The sequence below is a fragment of the Jaculus jaculus genome, chromosome 3 (assembly GCF_020740685.1).
Source record: "Jaculus jaculus isolate mJacJac1 chromosome 3, mJacJac1.mat.Y.cur, whole genome shotgun sequence".
NCBI classification, from domain to species: Eukaryota; Metazoa; Chordata; class Mammalia; order Rodentia; family Dipodidae; genus Jaculus; species Jaculus jaculus.
Window position 1 is genome coordinate 135,491,624 of NC_059104.1, and position 15,220 is coordinate 135,506,843.

The window sequence follows — 15,220 nt, forward strand, 5'->3', positions numbered from 1 at the left end:
CTCCAGTCCAATTAGAGAGTGGTTGGTTTCCCCCATAACAGACATGCCGCTATTGTACCCATTGGCTCATTTGGCCTGGCTGGCCAAATTTAAGTCTTGCAGTGTCCACTGTTGGGTATCTTCACTGGTGATTTCTCTCTCTCTGTCATTGAACTGCAGGCAGTGTAGCTTTTCCAGCTTTCTATCAGCTGGTCTACATGGAAGAGGTTTTCAGCTCAGCTCCAGCAGGATTTCTCAGTGACCTTGAAGCCCAAGTCTGAGGAGTCTTCAGCAATAGGGTCTTACCATCTATTCCCAGTGGGAAACCAAGAGCCTTGACAATAGCCTGTAATGTTTTGGGGGTATAAGTGACCTCCCTGGCTAACAACTCACTGGAAGGTATCCCATCTCTGGCACTGAAAATTTTCTAGTTATAATCTATGGCTTCTGAGTGCTCTATTGTCCAAAAAAGTAGGTTTCCATCAAAATCTAAGAGGATATAGCATCTGTTTTTTTCTCTTTCTTTTTCACTCCTCCCTCCCTCTCTCCTTCCTTCTCTCCTTCCCTCCCTCCCTCCTTCTTTTCTTTCTTTATTTCTCAGTGTTGGGGATTGAAACAAGGCCCTGAACATGATAGGAAGTACCATGCCACTGAGCTACAGCCCCAGTCGTTTTATAGACAGATTGACTGAGTGATTGATTTCAGTTAAGTGTGAGGTAGATTCAGTCTTGCTTTGCTTTTGAGGGTCTATATTTACTGAAGAATGAAATACCATCTTTATAAAATACTGTATACCCTAAGTATATTTGTGGATTTTCCACTCTCTACCACCAATCACATCATGTACCTCTTAATGTTTATGTGACTATAACTTTATAAAATGTTTTAATATGCTGAACATATGCTCTTCTACACTTTTGCTAGAGAGTTATTTCTTGTTTATTTTCCCATGTGGTCCTTACAATCCTCTCCTTTAGTTCTAAATTGTGTTAGTATTTTAAATTCAATTACATTCTATGGTAAATTAACTTAGGGAAAAGTATGTTCTTATACTTTTGAGTATTCCTAGCCAATTATATCATGTTCTTTTACATCCATTCAAGATGTCTTCCTATCCACTCCTCAGGAGAATTTTAAACTTGTCTTTGAGAATTTTCAATTTGATCTTAGAAGTTTCTTATATTCTTCTATAAAATATTTCTGTTCCTTTTCATTGAGATCTTCCTTCCATTTTATCATTGAATTGGTTATATTTTTCTGTTTATAAAAAGGTACAATTACTACACATTAATTTCATAGTCAGCCATCTCACTGAATGAAACCTTCTAGACATTATAAAAATTTTTGTTTGAATCATTTGGGCTTTTTAGTTATACAATTAATTTTGCCTACCCCTTAGTTTTTTCTGAGTTCTAAAGTAACAGCTGTGATATTGGCTCTCCTTTTCTGCTTGTCTCTGAGGAGAATACTTCTACTGTTTCTCACATGAGACTGATATTTTATCAAGTTAAGAAAGTATCCATTTATTCAAATCAATCTTATTATGAGTTTTCATAAGAATCACAGTTGAATTTTATTGTCTTTTCATTATCCGTGGGGAGAAATGAATAACTTCGCATTTTTAAGTTACTATACTATGAATTTTATTAGAGGGTTCTTTAATACTGAGCTATCTAAATCCTTAGAGTAAACTTTACTTGGTCATGGAATATTAGTTTGAATGTGCTAGTAACTTATATTTAGAGTCTTTGTCACAGTTACTCACAAATGAGTTTAATATGAGTTTGTGTATGCTAGTTCTGTTTACTGTAAATGTTATATTAATTAGCATAAAACAGAGAAAATGTCTTCCTTCCTACCTTTTCATGCTTTTAAACATTTTGCATGCATTGCTGTTATCTGTTCCTTGAAGTTTAAGCAGACACTGTGAGAGACACAGAGCTAAGGCTCCATCCTGGCTGCCACAGGGAGGCTCATTGACAAACCTCCCTAGGTCTCCTGTGTTGCTTAGTTTACAGACATTTGTAATATTTCTAAGACAATAGATTTGTTATTTTCTGCACAGAGAAAAATCCCTTTATGTTAGGTTTTTGTTCATAAAAGCAAGCTATTGCACTCAGGTTCACATTGCTGGCAGAAATCACCTGACCAAGAGCAGCTTGTAGGAAAAAGGTTTATTTTGCCTTACAGGCTCAAGGGGGAAGCTACATGATGGCAGGGAAAATGATGGTATGCGTAGAGGATGGACATCACCCCCTAGCCAACATCAGGTGGACAATAGCAACAGGAGAATGTGCCAAATACTGGGAAGGGGAAACTGGCTATAACACCTATAAGCCCGCCCCCAACAATACACTCCCCCCAGGAGGTGTTAATTCCCAACTCTCTATCAGCTAGAAACCTAGCATTCAGAACACCTAAGTTTATGGGGGACACCTGAATCAAACCACCAAACAAGCTAAATCATCACTGATCCTTTAAAAAATCTCTTCATTTATTACTTCTTGTTGTTGGTATGCTTGCTTCCCCTTTCTTAGAATAATTTAGTATATGATTTCTCTGATGTGTACTTTCCTACAAAGAAACAACTCTTCATATATTTCTTTGGTCAGTTTGTTTCCTAATAACTTTGTCCCTTTTATCTTTGTTCTATTTTGTTCTTATTGGTGGTGTTTTGTGGTATGGAGCATTGAACCTGGGTACTCACACAGTCTAGCAAAAATCAGTCTTTTACAAACAAATCATGATGTCATGTTCTGTTGTTTTTGCTGTTTTTCTGTGGACTAAAGGTGATTTAGAGGCAAAGGAAAAAAGCAGACATGGTCACTGGTAAAGATGAAGGTGGGATATAGTGACATCATTCACTGCCCCCATCCCAGTTGGGTCACCATGGAGAGCCTCCCCAGAGGTTTCCAGTGCCAGTCAGGAGGTGCTGGTGGTCACAGTTCAGGCCACAGAACTCCATGTTCAAATCCTAGCCATTGCGTCCAACTGGCAGGCCAGTGGGAAAGAAAAAGAGAAGGCACAGACATGCAGTGGTTTATCAAATATCCAACAAGTCAGGAACTTTTCAAATTTTTGCAGACTTATTGTATCCTTGGACCCCACATTGAAAAGCCAAATTCTGGAGCTGGAGAGATTGCTCAGAGGGATAGGTGATTGCCTGCAAAGCCTAACAACCTAAGTTCAATTCCCCAACACCCACTTAAAACCAGACACACAAAGTGGCTCATGCATCTGAAGTTTGTTTGCAGTGGCTAGAAGCCATCGTGTGCGTTCTCTCTTCCTCCTTCTCCCTCTCTCTCTTTCTTTGCTTGCAAATAAAATAAAATGAAAAAATAATAAAAAGCCAAATTCTGACATAAATATGATGCTTATTTCTGTGAGATTCTCAATGAGAGAACTGTAACCACAAACCACAGTCGGTTAAGAAGTCAAAAATGTCATCCTTGATAATAAGTACTCTGGTGACCCAGAATGAATAATACTAGACTCAGTAGCATTACAAAAAAAAACAAAAAGCCAGAAGCTGTGATGGGCTTCTATCATCCCAGCTTACTGACACTGATGTTAAGTTGGGGGGCAGGCAGGAGAGTTTCCCAGAAGCTAGAGGCAAGCCCAACAAAAGATAGCAGAATAAGAATTCAGAGTGAGAACCCTGCCTCAAATGAAGTGGGCAGGTAAGGTTGAACCCAAAAGTCCTCTGGCCTCCACATGTGTGCTGTGGCACAAGTGCACCTGCACCATTACATGGACAAGTGCACGTGTACACACACACACACACACACACACACAATTAAAAACAAAATAAGCCATCCTGGTGAGGCCCTGGAGGTGGCCAAGCCCTGGTCAGAGGCTACCATTCTAAAATCAACTTTCTACTCATTCTTTTTTCTTCTTTTTGTTTTTTTAAATAAACACTAAAGTGACCACCATCTGATTCCTAATATGGTATTTTTTTCCTATGTTTGAAATTTATATAATGAAACCATATAATATTGTGTTGCTCTAATATACCATAACTTGTCTATTCCAATGTTGATGGACATTTGGATGGTTTCTATCTTGGAAATAACACTAATAGTGAACATTTCTAACAATATCTTTGTGGAATATATATACAAATTCTTTTCAGTACATTCTTTGGAGCAGAGTTGCAGGTATTAGAATGTGTAGTGCTTAGTAAATACTGGTAGGAAATTTTCCAAAGTTGTTGAACAAACTTAGAATCTCATCATCAATACACAACAGTACTATTTGGCCACATCCTCACCAGCACTTAGAGTTCTCCATCTTTCTCAGTCCAGCCATTCTAGTGGGTGTGTAGAAATATATAATAATGGCCTTAGTTTACAATTCCCTAATGACTAAAGATATTTGAGTATTTCTTCATGTACTTGATTGACATTTCAATATCTTTTTATAAAATATCTGTTTAAGTCCTGTACTCATTTTTCTAATGGATCTTTTCTTATTGGATCTACAGGAGTTTGAGCTTTTAAAGAATATTTTCATATTCCAAAAAAAAATGTTGGCTCTATGCATTACAAATATCTCCTACATCTATTCCAAGTGTCCTTTTCTCACATCCTTATAATTGACTTTGAATAAACAGAAGCTCTTAATTCAATAGAGTATATTGCATTAATATTTTTCCTTTATGGTTAATACTTTTGTCTTCTGTTTCAGAAATCTTTGCCTAACCGCCTTGTCTTTCATTTTGATAATTAGGGAAGTTTTATGAGAAAGCTTTGTCTATAAATTCATGATAAATAGTCCACGCCACATTCTTCCTGTCTCTCCTAGTATGGCTATTATTTCTCCTAATCCCAAGTTCTTCCACCCCATAATTACCCTCCTTGGTCCACCTTGCCTCAGGAACACATGTCAGCACATGGATGCAACACTCTTGAAGAACTTTTGTGTCAAAGCACAAGGAATCAAACACTTGGTGAGGTGCAGTCCAGCTTTACAGCTGTGTAGTGCACAGGCTCTTATCTTTCTACTGTTCCATGGAGAAGTGAGCAAGAATGGGAATGTGAAGCCTTCTCTGAACCCAAATGTGCAGTATTCCACTGAATCATCAACTCCTTTGAAAGCACAAAGCAGTTCCCACATACTTGAAAAGTGAGAAATAGCTGTGGGCTTTTCTTAGCTCTTTTTAAAAGCACCCTCCACCTCTATTTTCTTTACTTCCCTTTATTTTTATCCCTTCAACCTCTAAACTTTTTTTCTTAACCTCAAACAGCACAGTTACAAATCTGTTCTATGCAGATGTTTGAGATTCCTTGCAACAGCGGACTGCTAAGCTGAGCTCGGCACACCCTTTGCAAGCCTCAATGTCACCTCACTGCGACATGCCACAGGGCTTCCTTCCCATTGCCCAGAGGCGCCATCATCCTCTGACCCCCATGGTGAGGGCGAGGTCTACCTGTCGCACAGTCTTTTTAGCCACAGCTGGACCCAGCGCCCTGGAAGTGCTGTGTCTTTAAATGACCTTCAGCACATCTGTTTCCAATTTTCAGGCCACGATCATGAAGACGTGGGTGCAAGTAGTTTATGTGGGAAGCAATCCCAGGAAACACTGAGAGGGCCGTCTGCAGGGGGAGTAGAGAGAGAAAGGTGCATTGATGGGTAGGCAACTGCCATAGTTTGGGAGATATCCCTCCCAGTGCCCCCCAGCTTCGTAACCCCCCTCCAGAAGGATGGGGTCAGTCAGTTTCCATCCCTTATGGTTGATGTGCTGTCTGCGCACAACTCCTCTGGGGAAGGATGCTGGCCATCTACTCAGTGATTTTGATAAATCGTCTCATTTTGAGCACTTTCCAACGTCCAGTTATCGTATTCATACAGTTGGGAGCTTGTCTTTTTAAATGCCTACTCCTGTTTTAGTAGAATTATTTTAATTGCTTGTGGATACTCAGGAATTCTCTAGGTGGAATACTATAATAATTTATACCCGATTCAGCAGAGCCAGAAAATAGACATGTAGAATAGAAGGCTGCCTCTGCACTTTGGCCTCTTGATTCTGTGCCCAGTGGTGACTGCTTTCACCTCTCCCTTGCCCCAGCCACAATCCAGCCCACCTACCTTGGGCCTTGGCCACAGAGCCACCTCTTCCAATAAGCCCTCTCCGGCAAGGTCTGGCTAGGACAGTCAATTTATGGGTACATGCCTTATCTCTCCCACTAAAAGCAAGAGATCTATTTACTGATCATTCCCAGGAGGACCAGGCTGTCACCCCGATACATCCTAGGCCCTTTACTCCTTGAGTCTCAGCCTATGAGATAAGCTTCCCTAGGTGCAAGAACTTCACCGAACTGAACAAGTAAGTAGAAATGATGCTCCTGTTTGGTATGTCCAGACATATGAGCAACTTTTCAAATTCCAAATCCATCAATGATTGTTCCACACTTCTGACCACAATTGGACCTGAGTACCTGTGGAGTTCTCATAATCATGGTTACTTCCCCTGTCCTGCAGCATCTGATGTGTGCTGGACTGTGGTGCCTGGTGGAAGGAGATACATCCTGCAAGACCAAGCTGGACCCTCCCCTGGATGGCACTGAGTGTGGGGCAGACAAGGTAACCCCCCAGCTTCCTACCACCCGCAGCAGGTAGCCCTGCGATTCCTGGGCATTGAACACCTCTCCTGGAAAGCTGTGTGAATAGTAGTTAGGTCCCCTGACACATCCCTGGAACACAGCAGTAATGTCCAATGAGCCTGAGATAGGCACATGGGGTGCCTACATCACCTTGTTTCTTATAAAGTTATAAGAACCAATCATTTGCTTGATTATTTTTGTTAAATTAACATATTTTATCACATGAATGAATGTACTTAAAATAAAACTTTTTGATCAGTTTGCTAAGTGATAAGTCAGTTTCATGTGCCATGCACAAACAGCTATCAAATCATGAATTTAATGATTTAATTTTTTGCTAAATCCTAGCTAGATGTCAGAGAGTAAGTTGATCCTTGTGGAGGGGTGAGGTCCTAAGAGTGAGAGAAGAAAGGTGGGCAGGACCAGAGAGCCACACAGATATCTCTTAGTCTTTCTGCAAGCCTTGAGTGGCTGGGTGGCTCGTTTTGTTGTTCTTTCCTGAAGGCATTCCATATATATTGTGGCAGGCTGGCCTAGAACTTGCTCTGCAGCCCAGGCAGTCCTTGAGCTCACAGTCTTCCTGCCTTGTCTTCCCAAGTGATGGGAGTACAAGCCTGTGACACCATTTCTGGCTTACTATAAACCTTGACAGAGTTAAAAAGAAAATATTGTTTCATTTTGCTGCCATGCTTGGGGGCCATTAAGTCACACACTTAGGGAAAAGTCCATTTTAGAGATTACCTTTCTTCTATGCTCAGAAAGAACCAAGGTGCATCCACCCAGAGTTGAGCTAGTGTGCTCACTCACTCCCTTGTTCTCCTCCTCCCTCTCCTTTTTTTTTTTTTTATAATTTTATTTATTTATTCATTTGAGAGTGACAGACACAGAGAGAAAGACAGATAGAGGGAGAGAGAGAATGGGCGCACCAGGGCTACCAGCCTCTGCAAACGAACTCCAGATACGTGCGCCCCCTTGTGCATCTGGCTAATGTGGGACCTGGGGAACCGAGCCTCGAACCAGGGTCCTTAGGCTTCACAGGCAAGCGCTTAACCGCTAAGCCATCTCTCCAGCCCATCCCTCTCCCTTTTTTATTCCATCTCTCCTTCCTCCTTCCACCGGCTCTCTCCCACTGTCCTTCTCCCTCCCTCATATCTTTACCTAGCACTAGCTGGCCTCAGCCCTGTGGCCAGCCTTCTGCCTCAGCCTCTCAAGTGTGGGATTACAAGGGTGTCACACCACCTTGTCATCTGTAAATGAAGAACCCAACCCTGAAGTTCTAGCTTCCGAACCTGAAAATACTGCCTTCCAGAGAGAAACACACATGAATCAAATTAATCTGCAGAACCTTAGTTCTCTTCCCAGGCCATGTGAATCAATCCTTTTTTTCTTGAGAATTTAGGAAACCTCAGTATATATCACATTCTCTATGGATGTTTGTGGCAATATACAAACTCCTGAGGGATTACAGGTGACAGGTTGAATAAGTAAGGAGTGTGGGGAGAGAGCAGAAAATATGCATACCCTGAATTTTTCCATTTTCATGTAAGTTTCCAAGAGGATATGGCATCAGAAAGGAGTCATGGTCCCTTGGGAGAGAGCACTTTGCTGAATGGCGGACACCCTCCTGTGTATTTCAGTGGTGCCGTGCTGGGGAGTGCGTGAGCAAGACGCCCATCCCGGAGCATGTAGATGGAGACTGGAGCCTATGGGGCAGCTGGAGCATGTGCAGCCGGACATGTGGGACTGGAGCACGCTTCCGCCAAAGGAAATGTGACAACCCACCGTAAGTGACTCCAAGGTGTCTTGATGCTTCTTTTCCATCAGAGCCTTTGCTGCCTTACACTGAGGACTGGGGTGTAAGGAAAATAGGGTAGAGCCACAGTTGGGTTACAAGGACCTTGAAGGTGCCTGAGCTTTGAAAGAGCTCTAAGGACAGACACAGCAGTGTTCCAGGCTGAGCCAGCTCCTGTATCCCTGCCTGGCTCTGGTAGAAAGTCCCTGTGACAGCTGGCTGACAATCTGTCCTGCCTGCCTCTTACTCCTCTTAGTTGAGGGTCATTTCAGGAAGCTAAGGTCAGCGTCACTTTTTGGAAGACTTAGCTTCCTGTTAGCAGATTTGGGAGCAGCCTGCTTATGCGTGAGTCATGAAGGATCTGTGGATTCAGCTGTCTTATTCACCGAGACAGTTTTCATGGTTCTTTATGGACCTATTTGACAAGAAAAAAAGTTAATATGTTTTTTGTTCCCCTAAAGTTCCTTTTTATTGACTATGATGACACCAGGACTGATTCTGTGCTCAGTTAGAACAGTTCCATCCCTGCAAGCTTCCCCGACTCTTGAAGCTTGCCAACTTTGCATGTTCCCTTTGCCTTGTCTGCTTTGTGTCTTGCATGTCATCAGCAGCATCACATCACTGGGAAATGAACAAGTGGTAAGTCATGACTAAAAGTCAACTGCTTTCCCACAATTAAGTCATGTTGATGAATAATTAGCAATTCCCACTGGTGTGTAAAACTCCCCTGTGTTCTGTTAAATCACAGGGCGTGGGTCATAGAATTGGACACAAACTAACCAGGTGATCCCAGTGGCCTGCCAAGGCTGGGAACCTTGTTGTTAAAGGGGACTTAGGCTGAGCATGGTGGCACATGCCTTTCATCCCAGCACTTGGGAGGCAGAGGTAGGAGGATCGCCATGAGTTCAAGGCCACCCTGAGACTACATAGTTAATTCCAGGTCAGCCTGGGCCAGAGTGAGACCCTACCTTAGAAACAAAAAGGGGGGACGTACACTCATAGTTTAGTTGGTGGCAGGGCCATAATTTTTTTCCAGGAGTGCTATAAGAGTTGCCATGATTTCGTTTTCCTTTTTAAATTATGATATTGCTCAGTGCCTGGGACATAGTAGGCGTGTAACCTGTTAGAAATTATTTCTTAACAAAGTACCAGATGACTTTTTAACTGAAAGGTGGATAATTAGAAACTTTATTTGGCCAGGTGGTGGTACATTAATAGAGGGTGGTTTACGTTTTTACATAGCTCTGGGCTGAAGACGATAAATAACCTGACCTCTGGCTCCAGAGGAAGAGCTATGGGCTTGGACTCACAGCACTGAGTTATGAGCCTGTCTGTGGCAAGTCATTGGTCAGTGACTTCAAGGAAGACTTCTGTTCTCTGGGCCTGTGTTTCCCTCATTATATGCAGATGGCATAGAAGAGTGGGAAGACCCCCACATCAAAGCTGGGACAGTGAAGTCTTAATGGTGGGTTCTGCTCCCTATATCAATTGATAGTTTTTACCCGCCTCACCCTCTAAAAAAATGGAATAATTCAAGGGAATACATAGAATTCCCTCTGTACTTCACAAGCGATTCACTCACTGGCCCTGCCCTGCCCACCTCACACAGCTATATTGCAGCTCAGCAGAGGTTATATAGGGCTTATAGGATGGAAAGGCTTTGAGAGATTCAGAAAGAAATTTGTAAGGCCTGAAGCTGTCAGGACAACTTTGTATTTTCAGCTGAAGCTCGTGGGTCCTAAATGAAGACTGGATACCTTTGGCTTATTGTATATGTCAACTCCTATCAGATGGCACCCAGTAACATCACACAGAGCCTCCAAGTGCCCAGAATCCCCTGCATCCTGAGATGGCAGGCAGTTCCCGTATGTTCCGGTGAGAACACTACTGTCTCACATCACTTGACTGAGAAAGCATTAAGAGCAACTTCTAAGAGGCCCAGTGTTGTCTTTCAGTAATGGGGTGACATTGGCTAGGGATGCTCCTGTGTTGGCAGTTTACAGTGGAGACTTTCAACAGCTTTGTGTCTTCCTGCCATGGCTGGAGCTTCTGATCATTCCAGCTACATACTGCTGGGCCCACTTATTGCTGAGTTACCCAAGGGATACTTTGTGATGGGAATCTCCTTAAGACCCCTAGCTCCCAGAGCTGTGCTGCTGTGGAATCCCTTGCTCGGCCTGCCCTCTTATATTGGGATTCTAGTTTCATCCCTCAGATCCAGTGGTTGCAGAAGACTAGATGGTTATTAAAAAAAAAAACAAACTTGGGCTGGAGAGATGGCTTAGTGGTTAAGCGCTCGCCTGTGAAGCCTAAGGACCCCGGTTCGAGGCTCAGTTCCCCAGGTCCCACATTAGCCAGATACACAAGGGGGCGCACGCGTCTGGAGTTCGTTTGCAGTGGCTGGAAGCCCTGGCGCGCCCATTCTTTCTCTCTCCCTCTATCTGTCTTTCTCTCTGTGTCTGTTGCTCTCAAATAAATAAATAAATAAATGAACAAAAAATATTTTTAAAAAAACTTTTATTCCCCACCCCCATCATGACATTTATCTTTGTTCATCTTCCTGCATGCTGTCACTGAGGAATGGGAGAATTGGCACAAAATGTACAGGCACGTGCAGGTTTGTGGGTCTTTTCACAGTGAACTGCGTTGCACACTGATGCTCTTTCCTACCCAGCTGTCTGTGGTAAGCCACCATTCTCACTACTTCCAGGCCTGTGCATCTTCCCGCTGATAATTTTCCAAGAATAAGCCTTCCATCTGCACGGTGCTAGCTAGGTGTTGGCTTCCACTGACAACAAAGATAAGCCCACCCACCTTGCCATGATCCCACCTATCTTTCAAACTCAACCCTGTCTGGGCTGTCCTCTCCCCCAGCCACTCTGCCCTTTTCGTGCACAGCGCTTCCAGCCACTGCGTTGCTTGAGGACAAAATCCCTGGGTCCGTGCATCCATCCCATTGCCTCTTATATCAGGTCATGTCAAGATTGTCCAGCACTCACCATGTGCCAGGATTTCTAGGCATCTTGGAGGACACCGGGCTGGGCTCTGTTGCTTACTGGCTCTGCAGCTCTCTGGGAGAGGCATCTTTCCTTCCCACATCCCCTTTGTGCAGATTCAAAACTGAATCATACAGAAGTTAAGTAGGTTTCCCAGGGTCACACAGCTAGTGTTCACAGGCTGAAAATCAGGGTGTCAGTAGAGTTTGTTCCCTCTTGAAGGCCTGGAGGTGAACACATGTACCTCTTTGCTGGCCTCTAGGAGCTCTGGCGGTCTCCTTCTTGCATGGTTTGCAGAGAGCCTGTCTTAGCCCTTACATGCTTCCCTCCTCTGTGCATCGTCACCTTTTCTTTTTCCTTCTCTGGGAAGAACACTCATCCCGGACTTGAAGCTCATCTAGTCCAGGACATTCTCAGCTCAGCTCACGGAGTTACGTTTCCCACAGTCTTTTTCTAACAGAAGTCACATCCTCAGATTCCAGACAGGTGCGGCTCAGGGGCAGAGAGGCCACAAAGCAACCCGCTCTAACCTTGCAATCCTGTCTGTTCCTCAGATGCAGCAGTTCAACTCAGGGCCCTCGTATGTTCTCTCCTCGTCCTAATGTGCCTTTTCCCCATCTATTCCACAATGTGAATTTATAAGTTTCTTATTTTCAGAGAAGCCCATTCCCTGACCACCCTGCCTATAGTAGGGTGCTGTTCTGCTCTCCCTGAGCAACTTTCTCACAGACAAGTTGTGTCCAGAACAAGCTCACCATGGGAGGAATGTGACATGGTTTTGCTCCTATAGTAGTCTGGTCATTTGCAGTGACAGGGAAGTTCTGTTTCCTCTTGGGAATGGAAGTCTCCCTGAGGAGTGTTCTACGATAGTCTCATCTCCCCGGAGCCAACTAAGGTGAGTAGGGATATATAGGCAAGCCTTGGGCATTTCCTGAAGAGGTGCGGGGTGGGGATAGCACTGAAGACACCAGCACTGGGGGAAGTCGGAGCTTGCAGCATAGGGCCTGCTTTCCCACAATGCTTGTATGGTGATTGTTGTAAAGCACAGCTGATCCTGGCCTTGGAGCCAAGTCCTGGCCAGATAGCATCCTCTCTGTCTCACTCCCTAAATCACCCAGCTCGCTGCCTTGAGCTTTCACAAGGATGGCCAGAGCTCACTGCTGTGTGCGTCTTGGAACACTCCCATGACCCTCTCCCCACCACTGTTCCTGCGTATCCCTGGCTCCATTCCCATCTTCTGCAGCTGGTTTATTCACCGTCCAAAGATATTGGCAAGAGAGTCCTATTACCCGCCCCCCCTTTTTTTTTTCTAGTCTTGGTCTTTATACAGCTATTGGAATTTTTACTTGCCAGCTGACATGGAGACTTTGGGGACCATCAATGTTTTAAACCAGCTTCCTGGGTTGGTTCTTTCCTGCTATTTGGGTTGCTGTTAAAGGGAGTTCGTAGAAAATACATCTCTAGTTTGTCTTGTGGTGCCCCACGGAAGGTGTGTCGCCGGACCAGTCCCAGCAGCCACAGGATGGGATAAAGAGCAGAGAACTTAAGCTGTGTGCATCAGGACCACTCTACAGAATCATCATCCTCGAACAACAGCCATAGAGAAGGAAGCGGTTGTTCACCCGTACTTGGCAGGAGAATGAGTAAATTCTATGGCTCTGCTTGCTCTCTGCTTCCCCAGTGAGACCCCGCCTGTGTGTTTTCAGAGTGGGTCATTCCTCAAAATCCAAGTCTTCGGGCAGCACATAGAAGTCACACATGTTGCTTGGATACCTTTAAGAAGAGGCTTTCAACACTGGAAGTGCTGTCCCAAAGCTGCATGAGCAGCCATACCTCCTCCCCAGCCCTCTGGCTTCACCAGAGGACTCGTGGAAGTTCTTGGAGCAGGGACGGGGGTTGAACTGCTGACTGCCGAGTTCACAGGCTGTCTGGATGGTAGGCGCGTCTGAACTGCGGTTGTGGTCTATATTCTAAGCTATCTTCAGTTCATGGGGCAAAACCAGAAAATAGATGAGGTGTTTGCCAGCCGGGTCCTGCTTGTCACCTATCTTGGTTTGCATGCCCATTCCTCCTTAGGAAAGGACAGCCCTGCTGCCATGACCCCGCTCCACTCCCTACCTCCATGTTGCTCTGCTGGGCGCTAAAGGCAGCTCAACCTGTGGAGGAGCCCGTCCTGGTAGGAAACTGCCTTTGCCCTACAGAAGCGTGGTGAGGCCTACGAATGGATGGAGCTCACCTTTCTCTCCCAGCCTGTTTCTCTTCAAAGCCTCTCTAGCTTATTCTTTTGTTGTTTGAGCCTATTTAAAGTGTTCATCATCATCTTCATCGTCATCACCCAGCTCCTGCACTGGAGCATCTGTGCGGTGTGCATCTGAACGATGGAAGGGAGGTCACGACTCCCAGTGTGGCATGTGTGGCCGTGTGGCAGCCCCATCTGTGCCACCATGAGCGTGGTGGGTTTCACTCGCTCCACACCTTCCACTGGTCATTTCCCTTGTGGTTATTCTGGTGGACGTGTTACCGTATCTCCCGGGGTTCGAACTTGAATTTGTTACCAGCAGTGAGGCTGAGCAGGTGTGGGTGTCTTCCTTTCCCATTTCCATATCCTTTTCTTACTCAGGGTCTATTCAAGCCATTTTATTTTCTGTCTAAGCTTCTATGGCCTTAGTGTTTAGAAAGTCTCAAAAGAGAAGCGCTAGACACCAAGGATTGATACCAGATGCATCTCAGTAGACCCTTCTACCCCAGCTGACTGTCTTTGGCCCAGGATATCCTGTGTGGCCTTATCATAACCAAAGGGTGGCCCACACTCAGAAGCAGGGGCCTTGTGTGTTGAGTTGCTCGTCTCCACTGTTACAGGGTAGTTCATGAAAGAGTCCTTGAACCCCAAATCCTGGATTTGGGTCTGTATTTATCCAAAGAATATTAAAACCAGACTGAGAAGGATAATTATTAAGTTACTATATTTATTGAGGTAAGTATAGAATCAACGGAAGGAATATGGTTACACCCCCATGGTCTGGGAGCCCAAGGGGGTGGGCCTGGAAGAAACATAAACAGCTACCTGACTGACTTCCTCTCAGCACCTTTAACTCACTGCCCGCCCCCCGCACACCTAGCAATTATTCCACCCACTGGATGTTTGGTTTTCTCGTCTGAAGGACACCACCAGAAACCCCTTTAAACTCTCTGTGCAGAGATACTGAGGTCATGGCCATGAAGGGCTGGCTGGCAGTGTCAGTCTTCAGGCATGCTAGCTATTTGATGATCAGTGTTTATGTAAAATGCCTCTTTGAAGTGTCCTCTGTGTGTCCTCAGGTGGCTGCTCCTCATTTCATGGTGAGATTTGAAGTTGCTGGGCCTTGCAGGGCCGTAGAATCCATACTGGGGTGGAGGGGGGAAGGCAGAACCTTCCAGCTCTACTGGGCAAGGTTGAGTGAAGGATGTGAACCCACCTTCAGCTCTCCAAAGGGGATGATGCTGTAGTGAGTTCTGTTATTTTTGTTGTCCTCATAATAGCGCTGTCAAGCTGAGTTTTGTTGTCTTAGCCTTCCTAGTTGTGTTTTGATTTTACCCACCCTGTATAGCTCAGCAGAACTTTGAGAGCCACAGCCCTCCGTTCCCCACCACCCCTGTGGTTCCAGCCATCTGATGTCTCTTGTATGTCTGCCACAGAAGTTTGGTCAGGAAGCTTTTGAGGGATCCCCTAGCCCCCAAACACCTTCTTTCTATCCTTTTCATGCCATGGGTGAAGGGGGTTTCCTTCTCCTGGTTACAAAACCAATATTCATGCAGGAGACCCCACTGATGCCTTGATTACTTAAAGGGCTTCTGTGGTAGTCCTGCCT

General features: G+C 44.7%; 1 protein-coding gene across 2 annotated transcripts in view; it reads left to right on the top strand.

The window, feature by feature from the left end:
* Adamts17 (ADAM metallopeptidase with thrombospondin type 1 motif 17) overlaps positions 1-15,220 on the top strand; it is a 335,608-nt gene that overhangs the window by 185,966 nt on the left and 134,422 nt on the right. For both annotated transcript variants that reach the window (XM_045144992.1, XM_045144993.1), the window contains exons 11-12: positions 6,463-6,564; positions 8,222-8,367. In XM_045144992.1, the coding sequence (XP_045000927.1) occupies positions 6,463-6,564; positions 8,222-8,367 (248 nt within the window). The remainder of the gene's footprint in view (positions 1-6,462; positions 6,565-8,221; positions 8,368-15,220) is intronic.